The following is a 25,429-nucleotide window of genomic DNA, read 5'->3' as shown; positions in this document are numbered from 1 at the left end:
TTGCTAGTATATATATGTCTATGCTACTCTCTCACTTCGTCCCAGCTTCCCCTTCACCCCCCGCTCCCTCAGCCTCATGTCCTCCAGTCCTTTCTCTGCATCTGCATCCTTATTCTTGACTTGCCACTGGGTTCATCAGTACCATTTTTTTTTTTTTTTTTTTTAGATTCCATATATATGAGTTAGCATACAATATTTGCTTTTCTCTTTCTGGCTTACTTCACTCTGTATGACAGACTCTAGGTCTATCCACCTCATTACATATAGCCCCATTTCATTCCTTTCAGCCATGTTATTGCTCATTAATAAGTCCACTGATTGGAGGGAGAGGAAGGGGCTCTTAACGCTGCCTTTCTACACACCAGTGGCTTTGGTTAAGGGTTTCAGAGGGAAGAAAGAGTTTGAAACAACTGGCCGAAACGACACACCTAGGAGAACAGCTCTGATGTTAAGTAGTACTTAGCTCTTCACGCAGGTCACATTTAGAGTAGATACATCTTAAGAGAATATGTGAACCTCTGAGCAGGACACAGGTTGTTTTTCTACATCGAGGGATTGCAGTTAATTCCATCCCATGGTATTTAGTCATAGGATAATAAATAAAACATTTATTAAGTTTCACAAAGGTCATTTTCCTGTTAATCTTTTGTTTACTATTGTGAATCACTGCTAAGGGCAGCTTTCTCAAAAAAGTTCAAGAATAATTGAATCTGTTACATCCATCTAATTATTAAAATGTCCTATAATTTGGCATGCCAATTTAGGTGCCCTGCATGTGCAATTTTACTTAAGCATAGCATGATAGAACATAACTACTCCTCCAGACACTTAAGAAGAAACCAAGCAATTTTAAAACATAGCTCTCTCTCATGCTAAAGACTAAGCATTGATAAACAAGTAAATTGAATTACTTCATAGAATGAACAACTTTACGTTCTGCAAAAGCAACAGCTTTCAAAAATCACCTCTTCAGAGCTGGTGGAAATGAGTTCTCTGACCATAAAGACTTCATATATTTTTTAACGGGATGTTACTAATATTTTGTCTTTGCCCCAAATTTCTTACTTTTTCAAATTTGAATGAATACAAATTTTTCCATTTCTCTCATATTATCTAAAATACATGCCAATGAGATGAGTAGTTCTCAGAACTGATTAATATTTAAAAAGTCAAAGCCAGAAAATAACTAATGCTCTCAAAAAGCAATAGGATTAACAATATAAATGGCAAAAAGATCATCTTGGTGAAGATATTTAGAGCCTTATAAGTTTTAGCAACTTAATGGCCTTCAGTATATTTTATAAGGGGAGTTTTCAGTTTTGGAGGGGAGTGACAGAACTGTGACACTTTGTTATAGGGCTTGAAAATGTATTAGAACTTCAGTCTTAACTTCTGTAAGATAACACTTTAAAAATGTAAACACAATACACCTTGTTAATACTCTTTTGATATGCATTAAAACGACATACAGTACCTTAAAGTGAACTGCGTTATTAATGCAGCCCCAAATGGACAGACTCACAAGGTTTGAGAGATGGGATGCCCTGGCATATAAGGGCAATGTAACAAAGACCATGGCGACCATCAGATTGATGAAGTCACCTCATAATTAAAATAGCAGTCTTTGGATTTGAAAAGGAAAATAAAATCAGCTGTGAGTTGAGAATTTACTGCGTCACATGTTTTATAACCACCACTATTAATTCTCAAGAATGTCTCTCAAGACAGGGTAGACAAACAAGGTATATACTTATAATTTCCATCAATCCACCCTTCCATTTTTCATTCCTTCCTTCTTTCCTTCTATCCTCCCCATCCATCCACCCATCCTGTAATTACTGAGTATTACTAAAGTTCTGTTCTAGGAACGGGAGATTCCAAGATGAGCAAGACAGTCTATCAAGAAGCTCACAGCCAGAGATGAAGACTGAGTAACTCGGCCAAGGCGGCAGAATCAGTAGACAGCAGAGCTGGGTTTTAAATCCAGAGCTGGGAACTCTGTATTCCTTCCTCTCCATGTGAGTTTCCAGTGAAAGATACTGTTAGATAACTTCTTATCAGAAGTAAAATAAGGGAGATGAGAATTTTAACATTCGATTTTCTAAGATACCTTTCCATATGGATAATACCTTAAGTTAACTTTGTATATAATTTAAGAAAATATGCCAATAAACATAAACATTTCCTCTGTCTAATTTCCACTGCAATTTTATGACTGTGTGCCTGGTATATACTCACAGAAAAAGAAAACCATATTACTAAACTTTCAGGATTACTAAAGAGCAAGTTACATACAGTGTTTTGGAAAATTAAGTAAATTTTCATTAATCTCTGAATTTATTCAGCATTTATTGCATATTTAACTGTATTGACGGCATTATGCTAGATGCTTTGGAAGAGGCAAACATATGTAAGTCACAGTCCCGGCCTTTAGGAAGCCTATACAGAAAGGAGAGAGAGAAGAAAATCCTCAAGTACATATAATGCAAGAATAAAAGCACAGAAGGAGGAGTTTAGTAGCAAAAGAGATGACTTCTGGCCAGAGGTTGTGAGGATAACCTTCAAGGAGGAGAGAGGGCAGTGATCTGGGCCTTGAAGAATGGATAGACTTGAACATGCAGAAATGGGGTGGGTGGATGTACAATGGTCATTCTAGACATAGGAAGCAACATCGGCCAAGAGAGCTGGAGGTGAGCCTGGCAGCTCCTTAAGGGCAGGGTTATATGGTTTTCCTTGTTCCCTGTTGCACTGCAGGGCCCTGGCATTGTACATGACAGGTAACAGGCACACAGTACATGCTGGTTGAAAGTTAGGTACAAAGGAAATTAAATTCAGGGCATGATTGTATGATGGCCCAGTGGTGTGATCTGGCACAACTGTAGGGTGAGGTCAAGAGGGGAACAAGCCTAGCTGGCATGGGAAACAGCTAAGGCAAGTGGGATACAGGGATGCTAGGATTAGGGATGTGCACTTCATGCCCCAGGTTGATGACTATGGGCAAGAGGGAGAGTGAGAGGGAAAATGAGAGAGAGATTAACCAGGGTTAAGAATGGAGGCTTGAAACTCATTTATTGTCAAATATTAGAAAAAAGAAAGAAGAAAAGGGGCAGTCAGAGAGGAGGGAGAGTTGAAAGGAACAGAGTGCAGTGCGACCAAGGCTCATACCAGGGACTACAAAAGCTACACTGGGACACAGACTGAAAAAAGGTCAAGAATAGAATTTCAGCAGCTCAGCCTATACATTTACTGGTTTAAGCAAAGTTTTCCAGAATTTCAGAACAAATAAACAAAAAACAATTTCAAATTTTCTTTACGTGCAGAAAAAAAGGTATAACTTTGAGTGTTTTTTTTAATATACTTTTGAAGACTTTATTTTTTAGAGCAGTTTTAGTTTCACAGGAAAATTGAGAGAAAAATACAGAGATTTCCCTACACACTCCCTGCCCTCACACATACATAGCCTCACCCATTATCAACATCCCTCACTAGAGTGGTGCATTTGTTGCAACTGGTGAAATGACAATGACATATCATAATCACCCAAAGTCCATAGTTTACACTACGGTCACTCTTAGTGTTCACAATCTCTCTCATGACTTTACCTTGTAAGTCACATTCTGTCATTTCTGCAGTATCTTATTGATACTCAATGTGGGAGGGATTACACAAGGGCATGAATACCAGGAGGCAAGAATCCTTAGGGATCACCTTGGATGTTGACTACCACAACGTTTTCCCTGTTTCATATACTTTATTTATTCAGTTAGTATATCTGTGCATTCTCTCTCACAGCCAAGGCACAAGGCCAGGTGCTGTACTGAGGCATAAAGACGTGTAAGTTGTGAGTTCTGCTCTTAAAAGCTTAATACTTGGTAGGGAGAATGAAATCCCCTCCTTGCAGTACAAGGGAGTATGGAATATGTATCAAGGAAGTATTGATATCAGTAAGCTCCTCAGGTGTTCAGAGGAAGAGGAGTAATTTCTGGTTCGAGTTTCAGATGAAATGGAATGTAATCTGAGTCTCTAAGAATGAAATAGAATGACTGTGGGCAGTGACAAGGGAAAGTACATCTCATGCAGAGTAAACGATGTGACCAGGATCAGAGTTGAGAAAGCAAGCTGAATCTAGGGGCCAGCAAGCAGGACACTTGAGAGTACATTTTATGTAGGGAGGTAAAGGGAGAGAAAAGTAGACAAAGGCCAGTTTATCCAAGTCCTTTGAAGCTTTAAAAGTTTAAACTTTTAAAATCATTCAGTGAACAATGGGAGCATATGGAGTATTATGTTTTTTGGGTTTTTAGCTGACAAGTAATGTGATAAAAAAGGGTCTTTTAGGTTACTCTCAAGGAGGAGTTAGAGAAGGAGAAATCGGAGACGGAGGAACTGGGTAGGAATAACTTATAATAGTCCTAAGGAGAGCAGGTGATACAACAAATGCTGTAGTGGGATTATAAAGTAACAGACAGGAGTAATCTTGAAGGGGGGATCTGCAGGATTTAGCAATGAGTTTTTATTTTCACATCATTTATACCTGTAAGAAAAGCCTCCTTTAATCTCCCTCTGTGTCCCCATTCTTTCTGTAATCCAACTTAAATCATAAACTAAACCACACATTCAAGATAGCATAATAACAATCCCTCAATTCCAGGCTCTTTCCAAGAACACCAGCCTCAAATCACTTGTCACTCTCTAGTAGGTTAAGGAAAAATGCATTATGTTGGTTGAGTCAGTCAGTTACATACACTCAATGAAGATGTGTTTACCAGATCTGTGTACCTGCAAATATTCCGGTAGCTGTCCTAGACATAAAAGCTTAATGAAACTACTGCAAGATAATTTGATCAATTTTCATTTTCAAGAAGCCATCAGTGATAGTGGGGTGGCTGCAGGAAGGTGTGGGGGGAGGACAGAGTGGAGGAAAAGCCCTGATGATAGGAAAGAGATGCTGGGAACCGCTTTCAATATGGCGACAAGTAATAAGGGGAGATCCCGCTGAGGGACAAGCAGAGCTGGGAGGGGAAGAGCTGAGTGTCAGACTTCTGTTTCTGGCTGCCACGTGACACAGGGACAGTTGGGTGGTTGGTCCCTCACTGGTAAAATGGGTGCCTGTGATTTTCTCAGTGACTGGACAATGTGACAGGTATTAACTCAAAATCCTTTCTTAGGGCTTGAAATAATAAATCATTCTTCTCACTGGGGAATGATGAAGGCTGGCTCATGGTCACCCCCACAGTCCCTCTCCCAAAGCTGCTGCTTTTGGATGTAAGCACCCCCCTTATAAAGTACTTCTTCTCCCTAACTGTGCTTTCTACTTCCGTATTAGTTATTTTTCCCTCTGAAAACTTGAATGAAATCTCGTGGCATGTTCTTGTAGGAGCTTTTCTCTTCTGAAATGTTCTAACTGCATTTAAGCTTATGAAAGAAAAGTTTCATGAAGTTGAAAAATAAAATTTAAGTAAAACTCTAATTAGGTATGAGTTGTTTTTGTGCTTTTCCAGGTGGGTATGTTACAACAGTTTCTGGTTTTGATTTCTCTGGGAAAAACTCTACTAAGAAGAGGTTTGAGTTGAGGAAGAAAGGTAATGATGATAAAACCATAAGACTGCCTGTAAACAGAGGAGGTGGAGTTTGAATTTCCTGGCCCTGGTTTTGGTTCTTCATCATTCATTTCCAAAGAATTCTCTAATTGCAGGCAGAGAAAATGCTGAACACAGGCGAAGATATTGCTAGAGCAATTGCAGATTTTCCTATGCTTCCTGTGCTCATGCGACTAGGGAGAATCCACGGTGATATGAAATGAAGACTAGGGTGTGCAGGGATTAGAGGAAAAGCTGTGCTATTGGCTGAAGAGAAGACAGGTCACAAACAACCAGCTAATCCTGAAAACTACAGTAAGAAACCTCTAATGTAGACAAAGTGGTGAGTATTAGGAAAAAGAGGCGTTCTAATTTGTCTGTCTTGCTCCACTGCTTTGTGGCAATGGGGCAAATAAGGAAGATTAAATTAGCTGTCCTTATGACTCCGTCCTGTTTAATAAAGTTAAAAGTGAGAGAACATCTTTGTAAAATAGAATTCTGACACATTAATGATGTTTAATGAAGCAAAACTATGTAAATTCCTTTAGAGAGTCAACACATAAACAAAGCTGTTTATTAGGTCACAGTTGTTTCCCAACCAACCCTTTGTCTGATTTACTTACAGTAAAAAAAAAAAAAAAAAAAAACAAACAAAAAATCTCCATCCCTCTTTGCCCAAGTATTCACCAGTGCAACAAAATGTAATTATTACAGCTCAAACACTGGTAATGACAGGAGTGCACGGTGACAACACTGCTGACTGTGCCCTTCATCAGCATCCGGCACCTCCCCAACCACTCCCCCAGGCTGGCCACCCGCCCTCTGGGGCATCAGGCTTTGCAGCAGATTAAGTTTTCTTTCTGTCCTTAAAGCTTTCAGAACAGACGAGCACTTGCTTTCTGGAAAGGAAAGAGATACACGCATCCCTCGGAGATTTGGGGGATTCAGTTCCAGCACACCTCAAAGATGTGAGTATCACAATAAACTGAGTCACACACATTTTCTTTTCCCAGGCCGTATAGCAGTTATATTTACATTATACTGTAGCCTATCAAGTGTGCAATAGCATTATTTTTGAAAAAAACAAAGTACAGACCTTAATTTAACAATATTTTATTGCTAAAAAATGCTAACCATCATCTGAGCATTCAGCAAGTCGTCGTACGAGGGTGAGTCCAAAATTATCCACACATCAGTTATATTAAAACTTCTGTAAATTCTACCGCTAGAGTGCGGATAATTTTTGACTCACCCTCATAGTAACAACACAGATCACTGATCACCAATAAGAAATGTATTGATAGTGGGAAAAGTTTGAAATATTGTGAGAATTACCAAAATAGCAAATGCTATTGGAAAAATGGCACTGAAAGACTTGCTCAACACTGGGTTGTAACAAATCTTCAGTTTGTGAAAAAAAAAAAAAAAAAAAAAAAAAAAGCAGTATCTGCAAAGCACAGTAGAAGAGGGTATGCCTGTATTTCTAAAGGAAGTAAGAAAAAAATTGCCTCAAAAATGAAAGATTTGAGAAAGAACATTATTTATGGTGTTTTAACTGAATTCAAAATCAACTGGTAATCAGAATCTCTAGAATAAAACACAGGGTTTACACCTGGGGTGGGTCGAACATAGAGGACAAATTCCCCAGCTCTGAAGCTAGGAGATGTATATCTCTTGGGTCCCCCAAGGTCTAATCCTGCTGTTCCTACCAAAGGAGTCAGCAACCGCAACCACCTCAAACCAAGATGTAAACAAGTGGCCAAGTTTACATCTCCTGGTGGGACCTCCCTGTGACATCACTGATGAACTCTTGGCCAGGGAGCCCTAAACTGAAGGTCTCCCAACACAGGAGTAGGAAGGGCAGCTCCACAGTGAAGGGCAAAGTGCACCAAGGTTGGTCATTGCAAAGGTGACAGGCTCCCAAGAGAACCCTTGCATTTCCCTTCTCCCTCCGTCTACCCCATTCACCCAGATGCTCAGGCCCCACACCCAGAAACCAGCGTCAACTCCTCACTCTGCCCTCAGACCCCACATTCAATCCATCTCACAGTCTGCTTGGCTCCACTTTAACTGCCCCAAATCCAGCCATCTCACCATTTCCACTGCTGGCACCTTAGTCTAAGCCACCAACAGTTGAGAGAGGGCATAATTGTGAGAGAGTGAGCACTGCATTTGGAGAACTGAAAGACCACTGTTTTTTTAGCTATAAAGGAAAGAGGGAGAGCAGAATGGGATAAAACTAGAACGGTGGGGAGGGGCTGGGCTGTAAATTGCTTTGTAAAACCACATTAAGGATTTATTCAAAGACACTGACCAAGAGAGAAAAATTTGAGGTTATAGAAATTTACCAGGAGATACTGGTAAGTAAAGCATCAAACACATGGACGTATGTCAACAAAGCTGATTTATTAAGGGGACAGATATGGACTTTTACATCTGTGGTTCAAATGCTGAGGGATAAGACTTAGGAGTAGCTGACACATCTGCCAAATTCTGCCCTTCCTCACTGTTTCCCTAACCAATCATGCATTCCAAGGTGACAAGATTTCGAAGAATTACAAAATAAAAGGAAGCTGCCACCATCAATGGAGTAATACCAAAAACCAAGCATAAATCTCTAGGGTACATTTAGGAGCAAAGTGTTATTGGAACGGACCCCTGACTGAGCGTAGATCGAGCCCTCTTTGTGCTGCTGCCTCTAAAGCCTGACAAAGGACTTGAAACAGGTAAACTTCACACCATCATTCACTCCTTGTGGAAGAAGGATGCTTCTGGGGACCAGCAGCAAAATACAATGCTGAGACGTTAGAACAACAAAACAACAGGTAAAAAGTAGAAATACAAAAGGTTACTTTTCCGAAAAGCACTCAAGAACACAAAACAGAACTAAGGATGCTTGATGCTGAACAACATTTCTGGAATTTAAGAGACACTGTCCTATAATCTTGGAATGCTTCCCGGTCCCTCACGAAAGTCTGCAGGTGGAGCCTGCTTCCTACTGTGATATTCTAGTCCGGTGACTGGCTACACTGCTAGGAGCCTAGAGCATCCCTTTGGCTGTGGATGCCCCACTCCTGTCGTCTGCCTCCCCAGAGTTCACTCCTGTACATGTTCAGCTCGGGGGAGTGAGGCTACGGCACTGTTTCAATGTTGACAGACTGGTATCTACTCAATGCCCCTCTGATGATCCCATCTGACAATGCATGTGAAGTAGGATGGGAGCTGATATTCCATAAATTGCCTAAATCAAAAGAAACAGCTGCATTATCACTGGATATAAGGAAGTTTAGGTATTACTGTTTATTATGGATTATTACCTATTTAGTACGGACCATGAAAATCCCTGTTTAACTCAATCTTTTGCCTCTTATGCATTTGCAGATCTTCTTTATCTATTTACTTCATAACTAATCAGCATCACTGGATACTGTGGTGTCTTGTGACATTAGTTAGCATCCATAAGATAAGTGAAATCAGCTCATTGCCACAGGCTTAAGGTTAGTCTGAAAGTAACTCATATTCCTTTGGGCTTATTTGTAGGCAAATATTTTTCCTTTGAGGGATGACTTCCTCAACATTTTGTAAATCCACACCTTAAGATTTATTGAAATTCAGCAAGCAACACAGGGAAAGGACAATGAGAGAGAGAATGAAATAGAAAAGGAAGGGAGGGAGGGAGGAAGGAAATAAAGCTAAGGAAGGAAATATTAAATTACTAAGGAAGAAAGAGGCAATGAAACCTGGAAAGAAGATACTAAATGGATGTATAGAGACCAAAACTTGGAGCCTGATGCGTGTGCAGAGTCCAGATCTACTGTGTAAGAGATTTGCTAGTTGTTTATCGACAATCTCTCAGCCCCGATCTACCTTTCTTTCCACACTCTCATCTGTGATGCAGAGGCTGGGTCTCTGCAAATCACATTCCGAGGCTCTTTGGCCAGATCCCCTTTGTTAGGTTCTGCCAGTAGGGGGCACTACAGGGAGATTCAAGGTGGGAATCAGAGCAAATGGTCTATGTGGTTTCTGCTACTCCTGCAGCATCACCCCAGGAGTGGGATCTGACTTCAGCTTCCAGCTTCTATTAGCATGTGGAGAACTAGCCTTCTCTTGCTCCCTTACAAATATGGCCACAACTGGGCAGTGACCTCTCCTTGGAGGACTGAGCACCAAAACTCTTTTGAGACTCTCTTCTAAAGTCTTAGCACTGGTAATCTGTCCTAGGACATGGTAGCTGCTCCCTAAAATTATTACCACAGTGTTTCCTTCTATTTTTCTAGCCCTCCAATTCTTATGTAACAGATTTCCTATATTAAACCACTTCTGTTGAAATACTTTGTTTTCTTTCACAAGGTCCTTTTTTTTTTTTCATGGAATCCCCTCTGACAGCAACACCTGTGAAATTCTGCAACCTCAGCCAACAACTTCATGGCAGTCTAAATGAAAGGCTAATTTTTTGATTAAGGGAATCCAAAAATGCTGAAACAACTGTGAGACAGTGAAAATGACTATGTTGATCCACCACTCTGAAATATGGACACGTATCTTAAATTTGCAATATTTTCATGGTAAGCCATCTTAAAGAATAATGACAATTCAAATAAACTTTTAATATAAATATATGAAATTACTGGATATATTATTTAGTATCACATTCTGAAAGTGTAATTAAGTACCTGACCTACTGTCAGGAATGAGAGGAAAAATTAAGAGAAAATTAACATGTTGGAGGTTCCTATCAAGTTTTACAACAAAGGATACATTGAAAAATTGAACATAAATGGAAACGACTGAAATTTGATGTGTGAGGGTCTTACCATTATCCAGTCACTGTCAATAACGGTGCTCAACCTGTGTGTGATGGTCAGCACAGTGCACTGGGCAAATTTCTCACGGATTTTTTTATGTATTAACTCATCAGTTCTGGAATCAAAGAAGGTGAATTTAATTCAGTGAAGACAGGAAAAGCAGACTTAACACTTAAAAATGTCACAGGATATTTTTACAATGATTTTAAAAATCAATACTTTGACATAATCTTGTTCTTGAAAAACTAAGTATAAAAAGTCTACTTAGAAATTTACTGTTTTTCACAAAACAATGGGAAATATTCTTCCCTGGAAATTGCTTGAAACTATTAGAAACTGGATAGTTCCTGATCCAGCTCTCTTAGGATGCCTCTTAATAATATTAACACCATAGAACATGTTTTGGTTTCTTCCTTTCTTTTCTGGAATTAATGTTATCAAGAGATATCTGTGGGCAAAGAGAGCATTTAGAAACATTTCTCAGCATCATTAAATGCTTTCTATTTATCACATTTAAAATTCACATCCCTGGTTTCACAGACTTAAGCTCCATACCTTGGATCCACATTTGATGTGGCTTTGTCAAGAATCAGTATCTGATTTTTCCTGAGAATAGCCCTGGCAAGGCACACCAGTTGTCTCTCTCCCACACTCAAGTTTAATCCTGATTCTGCTAAATCAGTATCCATTTTATCAGGAAGAAATTTGACGGCTTCTTTAAGTTGTACCTGTGGATGCAGAAAGAAGAATGACATTTTCCTAACCAGACTACTACTCAAGTAGACATCTCTTAGACATTAGAGCTTTGAAGTCCTCAGGACTTCTTATGCATCTTACAAGTACAGACAGGTGATGGGGAGAGCTCCTCCCAATTAGCATTCACTGAGAAAGATGGTCTATTCAGGTTTTGTCAGGACGAAGTTCTTTTCAGGAAAGAGCTCTCTGCAGGAGGCCCCTTGTGTCTTGTCAGTAACCTTAAACCAGGCACCCCCGTGCTCTACTCATCTCAGGCCCTAGCACATCTTTCAAATCTTTTGATCACAAAATACATTGCCTAACTTATTGGTCCCTTCCGTAGATCAAACAAGTAGAAATGAAGTATAAGTAATTAACAGATGACCAGATCTCTTGCCTAGTTTCTCCTTCGGTAATCTCGAGCATAAACTGTGTGAGCAAGATAACATCCAGAGAAACATCACAAGAAGTCGACAGGCCTGCACACAAGTCTGCACACAGCGGGGAATGGTGACGACTCTGACTTCCATCTCAGTGATTAACTGGGATTACTTCTCGTTTTCTTTTTAAAAACTTTCATGGCTGAGCAGAAAATGCAGAGGTGGTTTTGGGGGACACTGAGTCCACCATCTCCCCAGATTGCCAGCATTCTGATTAAAAGCAACTTTCCTTTCTACCAACATTTGTCTCTCTCTCAAATATTGATTTTTGATTGGCAAGCAGCCAGACCTGATTTGGTAACAATGGTGGAGTCAACTCAGGACAGAAAGATCTAAGTGTCCCCCATCCTTGCCACCTGACATCTACCAGGAATCCCATCTTGGGATTGTTAAGGACTTCTCACAAAAAATGAAGCTATTTCTCTCAATGTGGTCTAAACAGAAAAGTTAAAAGGATCTTCATGGTTGAGTCAAGTTTCCCATGGTACATTCTGCATATGAATGGTATACTAAAGAGAAAAAAAAATTTAGTCATTGCAGGAAGTATGGTTCTCTAAAGATATAACCTTATCAGCATTTTACCATTTTGGAAGATTTAAAGATTTAAAAAAAATCAAAAAAGAACAACAAATTCAAACAGGGCAAACTGCACCTCACACATTAGTAAACCTGGACCCTATTTTGGCTTTTCTTTCCTAAATTTAATCCTATAACTACCAGACCAGTCAAGTGCATTTTCTTCAATGTCATAAATGTTTTGCAGTGAATAAAAACTCAGGAAAAACAGGACGCAACATAACATCTTATTTCCCCCAGACTATGGGTATAGGTGGTGTTTATGGTTATATTAATCTATCTTCATAGAACTATAATCACAAGATTAAAAAACAAACAAACAGACAAATTTTTACCTGCCAAGGTAATCTGAAATTACATTGGGGTAGCAGGGGTCAATTCAGTGAACATTCGTTTTGGAAAAATATTATAAAGCAAGAACAAAACTCTCAGGCTATACTTGAAGTTAAAGAACAAAAAGTAAATATGCTTCAGATTAAGAAACTAACAGATTGATGAGTGATGGCCAATAAGCAGGGGACACAGAATTACAAAGTCAAATAACAAAATGTCATGGGTGAGTGGGCAACGTTTTCAGGGATCCTGAATGCTGTAGCATTTCTATGAATGTGATCCTGAATTGTGCTCCTGATGGACTCCAACCGAGAGAGACAGGAATTCTGAGTTAGGATTAAATATGGTATTGGTATTTGGCGATAGCATTAAAGGTACACAAAATCTGAAGTGTAAGATTTGGATTGTGATGCAAGCGGTTGTACTGAAAATTATAAAAATTACAATATGGAAGATGTCAGTGTAGTCACCACCCCCTCCATCACAAGGAAGAGGACTTACTGAGTATTCTTTCCATGCAACATATTCATGATATGATGGGACTGATCAAAAGTGTGACTGTGGCAAGGCTTTTCTTGCTTTTCCTTCTGAGTTGACTTTGGTAATCCTTGTATGTGTAAACTGGTCTTTCTTAAACCTGAGGCCCTAACTTTGAAGAAATAATGTCACACTTGCCCCTGACTCAGATGACATCTCATCACTAATCTGGTTTTTGACTTTCCTTCAGGTTGTCCATATATACCTGATGAGGAATAAGGGTGGTGAGGTGAAAATGTTTTCCAGAAAACATTATTTTCTGGGATGCTTCTCTTCATTTATGAATCAGGATGGTTATGAGAATGATATGAATATGAAGGCCCTCTGTAGTGTAATCATATAATTAAGTTATAATTAAGTAATAGAATGGAAGAAAGACAACAGAGGCAGTAGACAATAATACCTAGGAGTTACAACTGCAGACTCTGAAAACATATTCATATTAGATAATAGTGTAATATTACTATAAATTTCTTCAGTCAGATAACAGTATAATGTTACATAGGAGAATTTTCTTGTTCTTAAAAGGTACATGTTTACATATTTAGGATGACTTGCAAGTCTTATTGAAAATTTCTGCAACTTACTTTCAAACAGTTCAGCAACATATAGATTGTAGAAGAAAAAGCAAATATGGAAAAGTATTAACAACTGGTGAAACTAGGTGTCTTCATTATACTATTCCTTCCATATTCCTATGATTTGAAAATAAAAAAAAGAAAACTTGGGGCCTTGTCTGGCCTGCCAGTTGGGCAACCTCCTGAACTTAATCTATTTTAGCTTCCTAACCTCTAAATAAGACTATAATACTGTAATAATAAAGGTGTCTACTTTCTAACACTGTTAGAGTATAACCTGAGCCAGTGTGGGTAGAATTTACAACAGTACTTGATACAAAGAGATCAATTGCCCATTATTAATAATGCTGTCAGCTGGCCTCTCTCCATGTTCTGCTTTATCTTTCTCCTTTACATGTATCAGTACTGGGACTTTGTTACATAAACACTGGCTTGTTTTTCATCTTCTCCATAACAATATAAGCTCCAAAAGGGTAGAGACCTTGTCTCTTTTGATGACTGTAATAGCAGAATCTGTAACAATGTCTGTCTAAACAGCTCTCAAAAGATGTTTTCTGGCTGTATGAATAAAGCCACAAGTAACTCTCATCTGTGACGTATCTGTTCTTATATTTTAGAAAATAACACCATATAGATTAATAATTTATATATAATACTATTTTCTTATTAACTATCACTGTAAAAGAAATATATTCTTTATAACAATTAACTGGCCCCAAAATATCATCACATCATACTTTAAACTGTAGAAAACACTTTAAAACTATAACTTAAGGAAAATGGAGCAAATAACACTATTCAAAACTATACATCCCAGGGGGACAGAGAAAAGATGGCCGAGTAGGAGGACGTGGAGTTCACTTCTCCTCACAGCTAGATCACTCACACCTAAGGGGATGAGAGGAATCCTTGTGTGACCAGGTAGGACATGGGTGTGAAGGAGGGAGGGAAGAAAGTGGAGACAGGAAGGGACTGCTGCCCCTATGAGGAGGTTGGGGGAGGGGAGAGGCTCCCATGCTTGGAGGAGTCCACTCACCTTCAGGGGATTGGGGAATTCGAGGGAAATGTGGCCAGTGTCACCCCATCCACTTGGCCTGGCAAGCCTACTGAGGTCCTGGGCCTGAACCCCACCCCTGAGAGCCCCCTCCAGCCATGTGGGTCCCCAGGCCTGAGCCACCCCCCTCACCCCCGCACAGTAAGGGCTTTTCCAGCATGCAGATCCTGGGACCAAGCCCTGCCTCTGCCTAAGCCGCCTCTGGCTGCGAAGGTCTTGGCAGCCTGAGCACCAACTCTGACAGGGCCTCCTCTGGCCACATGGGTGCAGGTGGGCCAAGTACCACCCCCTCTTCCAGCTGGGCCAGCCCCTGCAGGCATGCCTGTGAAGGGCTGTCCCCCAGCTGCCCTATGTGTGCTTTGGGCCAGCTCCAGGAACAGATGATGGTGAGAGAAGCACATGCAAAGTTGGGGCTGACACAGTGGGTTCAGAGACATACCTGCAGGTCTTGTAGACCTGTTGGTGAGGTGGGGGGAGGCTGTAGCTCACCATGGGGGCAAGGACACTGATAGAGGAGGCACCAGGGAACTTTTCATTTTATTATGATTATGATTATAATTATAATTATTATTGCTGTTGTGCTTCTGTTTTGTTGTTTTTTTACTTTTATTGCTATTTTATCTAATATATTTTTTATTTTTTAAATTATATCTTATTTTTTACTCATTGTTATTGTTCTGCTCTTTTTTGTTTGTTGCTTTTTTGGTTTGTTTGTTTCTTTTTCCTTTGCTGTACCACCCAGCTTACAGGATCTTGGATCCCAGGCCAGGGGTTGGGCCTGAGCTCCTGTGGTGGGAGCGCAGAGTCCAAACCTCTGGACTAACAGAGAATTTCAGGTCCCAGGGAATATTAATGAGTGTGAAGTCTCCCGGAGGTCCTCATCTCAGCACCTAGACACAGCTCCACCCAAATGCCTGCAAACTTCAGTGCTTGACGCCTCAGGCCAAACAACCAGCAAAACAGGAACACAACCACACTCATCAGTAAAAATGAGATGACAAAAAAATATGTTACAAATGAAGGAGCAAGGTAAAAACCTACAAGACCAAATAAATAAAGAGGAAATAGGCAACCTGTCTGAAAAATAATTCAGATTAATGACAGTAAAGATGATCCAAAATATCAGAAATAGAATGGAGGCACAGATTGAGAAAGTACAAGAAATCTTTAACAAGGACCTAGACGAACTAAAGAATAAGCAGTGATGAACAACACAATAACTGAAATGAAAAATACACTAGAAGGAATGGATAGCTGAATAACTGAGGCAGAATAATGAATAAGTGAGCTGGAAGATACAATGGTGGAAATAACTGCCAAGGAGTAAGAAAAATGAATGAAAAGAAATGAGGACAGTCTCAGAGACCTCTGGAACAACATTAAATGCACCAACATTCAAATTATAGGGGTCCCAGATGAAGAAGAGAAAGGGTCTGAGAAAATATCTGAAGAGAATCTAGTCAAAAACTTCCCTAACATGGGAAAGGAAATAGCCACCCAAGTCCAAGAAGCACAGAGAGTCCCATACAGGATAAACCCAAGGAGAAATACACCAAGACACATATTAATCAAACTAACAAAACTTAAATTCAAAGAAAAAATATTAAAAGCAGCAAGGGAAAAGCAAAAAATAACATACAAGGGAATACCCATAAGGTTATCAGCTACTTTTTCAGCAGAAACTCTGCAGGCCAGAAGGGAGTAGCATGATATATGTAAAGTAATGAAAGGCAAAAACCTACAACCAAGATTACTCTACTCAGCAAGCATTTCATTCAGATTTGATGGAGAAATAAAAAGCTTTACAGACAAGGAAAAGCTAAGAGAATTCAGAATCACTAAACCAGCTGTACAATAAAAGCTACAGAAACTTCTCTAGGCAGGAAACACAAGAGAAGAAGAAGAAGAAGACATACAAAAATAAACCCAAAACAATGAAGAAAATGATAACAGGAACATACATATCAATAATTACCTTAAACATAAATTGGTGAAATGTTACAACCAAAAGACATAGACTGGCTGAATGCATACAAAAGCAAGACCTATATACATGCTGTCTACAAGAGATCCACTTCAGACCTAGAGACACATACAGACTGAAAGTGAAGGGATGCAAAAATATATTCTATGCAAATGGAAATCAAAAGAAAGCTGGAGTAGCAATAGTCCTATCAGATACACTAGGCTTTAAAGTAAAGACTGCTACAAGAGACAAGGAAGGACACTATGTAATGATAAAGGGATCAATTTAAGAAGAAAACATAGTAATTCTAAATATATATGTACCAACATGTGAACACTTCAAAACATGAGGGAAATGTTCACAGCCATAAAAGAGGAAACTGATAGTAACACAATAATAGTGGGGGACTTTAACACCTCAGTTACACCAAAGGACAGACCATCCAAACAGAAAATAAATAAGGACACACAAGCTTTAAATGACATGATAGACTAGATAAACTTAATTGACATTTATAGAACATTCCATCTGAAAACAACAGAAGACACTTTCTTCTCAAGTGCACATGGAACATTCTCCAGGATAGATCATATCTTGGGTCACAAATCAGGCCTCAGTAAATTTAAGAAAATTGAAATCATATCAAGCATCATTTTGACCACAACACTACGAGATTAGAAATCAAGTACAGGAAAAAAACCCCTAAAAAACAAAAGCACATGGAAGCTAAAAAATATGCTACTAAATAACCAAGAGATCACTGAAGAAATCAAAGAGGAAATCAAAACATATGTAGAAAAAAATGACAATGAAAACACAATGACTCCAAATCTATGGGATGCAACAAAAGCAGTCTTAAGAGGGAAATATATGGCCAGTCAATCCTAGATCAAGAAACAAGAAAAATCTCAAATAAACAACCTAACCTTACACTAAAGCAACTAAAGATGAACAAACAAAACACAATATTAGTAGAAGAGTTCATAAAAATCCTAACATAAATAAATAAAATAGAAAAGAAGAAAACAACAGCAAAAATCAATGAAACTAAAAGTTGGTTCTTTGAGAAGTTAAACAGCATTGATAAACCTTCAGCCAGACTCATCAAGAAAAGGGAGAGGACTCAAATCAATGAAATTAGAAATGAAAAAGGAGAAGTTACAGTGGAAAACACACAAATACAAAGGGTCATGAGTGACTACTACAAACAACTATATACCAATAAAATGGACAACCTGAAAGAAATGGACAAATTCTTAGAAAGGTACAAACTTCCAAGAATGAACCAGGAAGAAACAGAACATATGAACAGACCAATCACAAGTAATTACACTGAAACAGCATTTAAAAACCTTTCAACAAACAAATGCTCAGGATTAGAGAGCTTCACAGGTGAATTCTCACAATCATTTAAAGAAGAGCTAACACCCATCCTTCTCAAACTCCCAAGCTCATTTTATGAGGCCACCATCACCCTGATACCAAAACCAGAAAAAGATATCACAAAAAAGAAAATTACAGACCAATATCACAGATAAACATAGAAAAATCCTCAACAAAATACTAGCATATAGAATCCAACAACATGTTAAAATGATCATACACCATGAACAAGTGGGATTTATCCCAGGGATGCAAGGATTCTTCAATATATGCAAATCAATCAACCTGATACACCATATTAACAAACTAAAGAATAAAAACAATATGATCATCTCAATACATGCAGAAAAAGCTTTTGACAAAATTCCACACCCATTCATGATAAAAACTCTCCAGAAAGTGGGCACAGAGGGAACCTATCTCAGCATAATAAAGGCCATATACAACAAACCCACAGCAAACTTTACTCTCAATGGTGAAAAACTGAAAGCATTTCCTTTAAGATCAGGAACAAGACAAGGATGCCCACTGTCACCACTATTATTCAACATAGTTTTGGAAGTCCTAGCTACAACATCAGAGAAGAAAAAGAAATAAAAGGAATACACATTGGAAAAGAAGAAGTAAAATTGTCACCATTTGCAGATAACATGATATTCTACATAGAAAATCCTAAAGATACCACTAGAGAACTACTAGAGCTAATCAGTAAATTTGGTAAAGTTGCAGGATATAAAATTAACACACAGAAATCTCTTGCATTCCTATATACTAACAATGAAAGGCCGGAAAGAAAGATTAAAATACCTAGGTATAAACCTATCCAAAGAGGCAAAAGACCTGTACTCAGAGAAGTATAAGACACTGAAGAAAGAAATCAAGATGACAAAAACAGATGGAGAGATACTCCATGTTCTTGGATTGGAAGAATCAATATTGTGAAAATGACTATACTACCCAAAGCAATCTACAGATTCAAAGCAATCCCTGTTAAATTAACAATGGAATTTTCCACAGAATTAGAACAAAGAATTGTATAATTTGTATGGAAACACAAAGGGCTCTGAATAGCCAGAGCAATATTGAGAAAGAAAAACAGAGCTGGAGGAATCAGGCTCTCTGACTTTGAACTATACTACAAAACTACAATCATCGAGACAGTAGGTACTGACACAAAAACAGAAATATAGATCAATGGAACAGGAAAGAAAGCTCAGAGATAAACCCACAGATCTATGGTCACCTAATTTATGACAAAGGGGGCAAGATTATACAATGGAGGGACTTCCTTGGTGGCACAGTGGGTAAGACTCTGCACTCCTAAAGTAGTGGGCCTTGGTTTGATCCCTGGTCAGGGAATGCATGCTGCAAGTAAGAGTTTGCATGCCAGCCACAACTAGGAGCCCTGGAGTCACAACTAAGGTGCCAGTGAGTTGCAACTAAGGAGCCTGCTTGGTGCAACTAAGACCCAGCCCCAAACAAATAAGTAAATAAATATAAAAGAAGAATATACAATGGAGAAAAAACAGTCTCTTCAATAAGTGGTGCTGGGAAACTGGACATGTAAAAGAATGAAATTAGAACACTCCCTAACACCATACACAAAAATAAACTCAAAGTGGATTAAAGACATAAATGTAAGGCCAGACTCTATAAAGCTCTTAGAGGAAAACAAAGGCAGAACACTCTGACATAAATCGCAGCAAGATCTTTCTTGATGCACCTCCTAGAGTAATGAAAATAAAAACAAAAATGAACTAATGGGACCTAATGAAACTTAAAAACTTTTGCACAGCAAAGGAAACCACAAACAAGAAGAAAAGACAACCCTCAGAATGGGAGAATATATTTGCAAATGAAGCAACCAACAAGGGATTTGTCTCCAAAATAGACAAACAGCTCACATAGCTCAATATTAAAAGACAAAGAACCTGGAGGGAAAAAGATGGCGGCGAAGTAGAGAGACGTGGAGTGCATCCCTCTCCACAGATGCATTGGGAATGCACGGAAGGACGTAGTCATTCCCACAGAGAACCAGCTGAACACCAGCAGACGGCCTCGGACACCAGAAAGGACTGCGGGGAGCCCGACATAGCCGGTAGGGAGGCATCTATGAGGGATCAAAGAGGGTGAAGCGGCGGAGCTGTGGCAGACGGGAGGGAGTGAGAAACATACGGAGGGTCCGCAGCGCAGCTCAGCGTTCCCGGACCGAGACATCGATCCGCGGCTGAACGGAGGGTCCGGGAGCAGGAGCATGGGAACCGGAGAGCTGGTTCAGGGGGAGAAACATTGTTGCCGGTAGGGTGACGGACCGAGAGGACAGGAGGGAGGAGGTCCGCGGAGAGGAGTGCCCGTCCCTGAGAGCTGCCCGGCCATGATGGCGGCTGGAGGCTGCAGGCTCACGGGCGGGGGGGGGGGGGGGGGGGGGGGGAGGAGCCGCGCGCATAGCCTCTCCCTCTCTTTCGGTGCCTCTGCAACAGGCAGTGGAGAGACGCCCTGCGGGCCACCTAAGGCACTCAGGGATAACAAGCACCCTCAGGCGCTCGGGCGGGGCTAGATTAAAACTCCTTGCAACGCCAGCAGCAGGGAGGCTGCCGAGAGAAAAAAAAAACCAGCATCAAAAAGAAAAAACCCCGAGAGAGGCCCAACTCTAAGACTTTCTGTGTACGCCTGAGCCACCAGCGCCCTCTGCAACAGGCACCTCCAAGCCTGACTGAAACAACAGTGCGCCACTGCTCACTCACTCCCAGGAGAAGGAGCCACTATTGTACCCTCTCCCTCCCCACACACCGAGGCTTACAGACGAACAATAAAGGAACCTCTGCTGGTCACAGAATAACGCAAAAAAAAAAAAAACCCAAGGCAAGGAGAAGGACACTTACAGCTGAGACGCTAAGGAAACAGAAATAGTAGTATCAATACCTATTGAACTGCTCCATTCTGGGATCAGTTCTGGATTTTTTTTTTTTCTTTCTCTCTCTCTTTTTTTTTTTTTTTTTTTTTTTTTTTTTGATTTATTAAATACAATCTTAGCCCTAAGGGATCTACAAGTTTTACAACATAATTTTTTAAGGATATTTTTTATTCTTTTTTTTTTTTTTTTTGCCATTTTATATACTTCTATATCTAGCTAAGTTTTTGGTAGTACGGACAAAATATCTTTCATACTTTCCTTTCATCCCTTTCTTTTATACACTTCAATTCCTTTCTTTTTCTTTGCATATTTCCAACCACATTACGCTCTTCTGTTCCCCTTTCTTCCAGCCATTTTAAGTGTATTTTATCTTAACATACTTATAAGCAACACTATCAGTCTACTCAGACTCCTTGCTCTATTCTCCAGATGATGCACTGCCTTGGTATTAATATTAGGCTTTTGTCTTTATCTTAGTTCTTAATACAGTTGTCTAATTACATTCTGAGAATCTCCATTCTCTCTGATGGTACTCCAGCTCATTTCTATATTTGATCCTAGCTTACAAAATCTCCCTGGATTGATGTTTGTATGTGTAGGGTGTTATTTGTTGTTTGTTTGCTTTTGCTTTTGTCTCTGATTTGTTCTGTTTCAGTTGTCAATTTCTGCTGGGTTTCTCTTTGAATATCTGATAGCACACTGGGGTTCTGTCAGGTCTTTCCAGAGCCTTATGTCCTAACGGATTCAATAATTGTGTGTCTTATACATGTATGTGTTTCCTAGACTGAATATTCGTTTAATCCAATACTTGGACATTAGTCTGAGGCTTGGATAGTCTTCTATAAACACCTCTATCACCAGGACAAGCAACCCCAAAAGCTTGGACAACCATGAGGAAACAAAGACACACCATGCAGGCAAAGGAGCAGGAAAAAAACCCACAAGACCAAATAAATGAGGAGGAAATAGGAAAAATGTGTGAAAAAGAATTTAGAGTAATGATAGTAAAAATGATACAAAATCTCGATAACAAAATAGAGAAAGTACAAGAAACAGTTCATAAGAACTCAGAAAAACAAACAGCAATGGATAACAAAATAACTGAAATTAAAAATACTCTAGATGCTCTAACCAGCAGAATGACTGAGGCAGAAGAACGAATAAGTGAGTTGGAAGATAGAATGGGAGAAATAAACGCCACAGAGCAGGAAAAAGAAAAAAAAAATAAAAAGACTAGAAGACAGCCTCAGAGACCTCAGTGATAACCTTAAATGTACCAACATTCGAATTATAGGCATCCCAGAAGAAGAAGAAAACAAGAAAGGGTCTGAGAAAATATTTGAAGAGGTTATAGTGGAAAACTTCCCCAACATGGGAAAGGAAATAATTCACCAAGTCCAAGAAGCACAGAGAGTCCCATACAGAATAAACCCAAGGAGAAATACACCAAGACACATATTAATCAAACTAACTACAATTAAACACAAAGAAAAAGTATTAAAAGCAGCAAGAGAAAGGCAACAAATAACATAGAAGGGAAAACCCATAAGGATAACAGCTGACCTCTCTACAGAAACTCTGCAGGCCAGAAGGGAATGGCAGGATATACTGAAAGTCCTGAAAGAGAGAAACCTACAGCCAAGAATACTCTACCCAGCAAGAATCTCATTCAGATTTGAGGGAGAAATCAAAAGCTTTCCAGACAAGCAAAAGTTAAGAGAATTCAGCACCACCAAACCAACAGGTACATGAAAAAATGTTGAGCATTGCTAATTTTGAGAGAAATGCATATCAAAACTACAATGAGGTACCATCTCACACCAGTCAGAATGGCCATCGTCAAAGAATCTGCAAACAATAAATGCGGAGAGGGTGTGGAGAAAAGGGAACCCTCCCGCACTGTTGGAAGGAATATAAATTGGTACAGCCACTATGGAGAACAGTATGGAGGTTCCTTAAAAAACTAAAAATAGAACTACCATATGTCCCAGCAATTCCACCTGGGTATATACCCAGAGAAAACCATAATTCAAAAAGGTATATGCACTCCAATGTTCACTGCAGCACTATTTACAACAGCCAAGACAAGGAAGCAACCTAAAAGTCCATCAACAGAGGAATGGATAAAGAAGATGTGGTACATATACACAATGAAATATTACTCAGCCATGAAAAATAATGAAATTGTGCCATTTGAAGACACATGGTTGGATCTAGAGACTGTCCTACAGAGTGAAGTAAGTCAGAAAGAGTAAAGCAAATATCGTATATTAACGCATATATGTAGAATCTAGAAAAATGGTACAGATGAACCTATTTGCAGAGCAGGAAGAGAGACACAGACATAGAGAATGCACGTATGGACACAGCAGGGGGTGGTGTGGGATGAACTGGGAGACTGGGCTTGACGTATGTGCACTGCCATGTGTAAAATAGATAGTGGGAACCTGCTGCATAGTGCAGGGAGCTCAGCTTGGTGCTGTGTGGTGACCTAGATGGGTTGGATGGCAGGGAAGGGGGGACGATACCAAGAGGGAGGGGATATATGTATACATATAGCTGATTCACTTCATTGTACACCAGAAACTAACACAACATTGTAAAGCAACTGTACCCCAATTTAAAAAAAAACAAACTATACATCCCACTATAAAATGCTTCAGATTGTTTTTGAGCTTGGGAAAATAATAAACTACAACAAAACTGAAAATAACAAACTGAACTTATAAAACACCCCATTTCTATCACAAACATTCTCAAACTAACCTACTGTGCGTCATGTATCTACCAACCAGGTGCCAGCACCCCTCACGGGAGGTCAGCATAGATGTCAGATGGTTTCCACATTTTGTGGAACCTTCTTACTTTTCAAAATGAAATGCTGGTGTGGGCTGGAAAGAGACCATAAAATGCAATCAACAGATGGGGAAGAGCTTTTCCTAGAGCAGAGCCAACATTAAATGAAGTAAAGGGAGAGCCCATTCACCTAAATACAAGACCCAGGGAGATGGAAATGAGACCTGTTGCCAAAGCAAGGACTGAACCACAGGATTTCTGATGCACAGGCTGTTGATACCCAGATTTCTGTATCTTGATTTCCTGTATGAGGAGACATACTTGTGTCCTAGCAGAGATAATATCAACGTTGAACATAACTGGAGGATTTCTTCACATTTTTCACAAGACTTACCATACTCAATTGTTTATCCCAGTATCTAAGCTGTTTTGTTTTTATTTTGTTTTTTTTTAACAGAAGCAATATAGCACTGATTCATTTCCAGAGTTTTATCTACTGTGATCTTTAACCTTTGAATGATAAAGTGTTTCATCTTCAGTTATCTTCATCTTTTCAGTTACTTCATCTTCAGTAATTTATATTTGTAGAACTGCACTTGCCTTTTAGGGGCCCCATTCAGATTAATTTCTATGAACTTTCTTCAGTTTACAGCAGGCTGGCTATTTTTCAGTATATGAAAAACATATTTTCAGAATATCTTCAAAAATAACCAAATGAGACAGACAGTATCCATATGACTCTCTCCCTTCTGAATGTCCATCTCAGCTAAGGGAGGAGGAGAGTCAGAAAAGCATCTTTTCCTTTTAATTGAAGTTAAACAGTGGTGCCCTCTTACTCAGGCTCAGGCCAAGTCTTTGAGTTTTGGTTCATATTATTAGTTTGGCATCATTTATAAACCAATGACTGGGGTTGGTTTCATCTCTTACTCTGTTTCTCTAGGAATTATTTCTTCATGATCTGTGTATGTTTTTCAATGAAAGATTTGGTAGATATTCTAAAAATAAGGATACCAAATCCTTCACTGAAAAACACACAAAAGTCATAAACAATTCCTAGAGAAACACAATGATGGGATGATTTCTCACTAAGAGATATCACTAAAGTAACAGTGTCAATTCTAAAAGGAATACACAGAAACCACACATCTCATTTTGTGAAATAAACACATTGGTTTTTACAGAAAGTTCCAAATGTAGTTTCAATAAAGGTAGATCTTAGTATCATGTGCCACTTCTACCATCTCATCGTTTATAGATTTGAGAGGCTACTAATTTTACTTCAATCCTGGCTCCTACAAATGAATTAAGTATAAGTTAGAACCAAGTTCTAAGATAGTTTTGGAGAATTTGTCTCCAAAGTAGCGTTTCTTCTCTGTCCATGGAACAATGTGTTCTAAAATTCTAGAATGATTTTACTACCTGAGGATCTGTGAAGAGAGTTCTCAAGTTTGGAAACAAAGAGGAAAACAAGGTACCAGTGTTTCCAGTTCTTTTAAAAGTGTGTGACAATTTCGCCATTAAACTTACCCTATGAGTTTAAGAGCAGTGGATCATCCCATTTTTCTTCATATTTGAAGGTTAACTGCTCTCCCCACCTCTTCTCTTCTAGAATTTCACTATAGAAAGACTCACAATCTTAAATGAAATCAGAGGTGCACTGCTCCTCAAGTAAAAGAAGGTGAAGCAATCGATCTGCTTTAGGAAAATAAAATCCTCACAGTTGCTGGAAAGCATCG

General features: G+C 39.3%; 1 protein-coding gene across 1 annotated transcript in view; it reads right to left on the bottom strand.

The window, feature by feature from the left end:
* Positions 1 to 25,429, bottom strand: part of LOC130835726 (ATP-binding cassette sub-family C member 4-like) — a 192,771-nt gene that overhangs the window by 17,114 nt on the left and 150,228 nt on the right. Inside the window, exons 28-29 of the mRNA XM_057707518.1 lie at positions 10,937 to 11,109; positions 10,391 to 10,496 (exon numbers count right to left, since the gene is read on the bottom strand). Coding sequence (XP_057563501.1) covers positions 10,391 to 10,496; positions 10,937 to 11,109 — 279 coding nt within the window. The remainder of the gene's footprint in view (positions 1 to 10,390; positions 10,497 to 10,936; positions 11,110 to 25,429) is intronic.

The sequence above is a fragment of the Hippopotamus amphibius genome, chromosome 14 (assembly GCF_030028045.1).
Source record: "Hippopotamus amphibius kiboko isolate mHipAmp2 chromosome 14, mHipAmp2.hap2, whole genome shotgun sequence".
Lineage (NCBI taxonomy): Eukaryota > Metazoa > Chordata > Mammalia > Artiodactyla > Hippopotamidae > Hippopotamus > Hippopotamus amphibius.
This window is presented reverse-complemented; position numbering and strand designations above follow the sequence as displayed.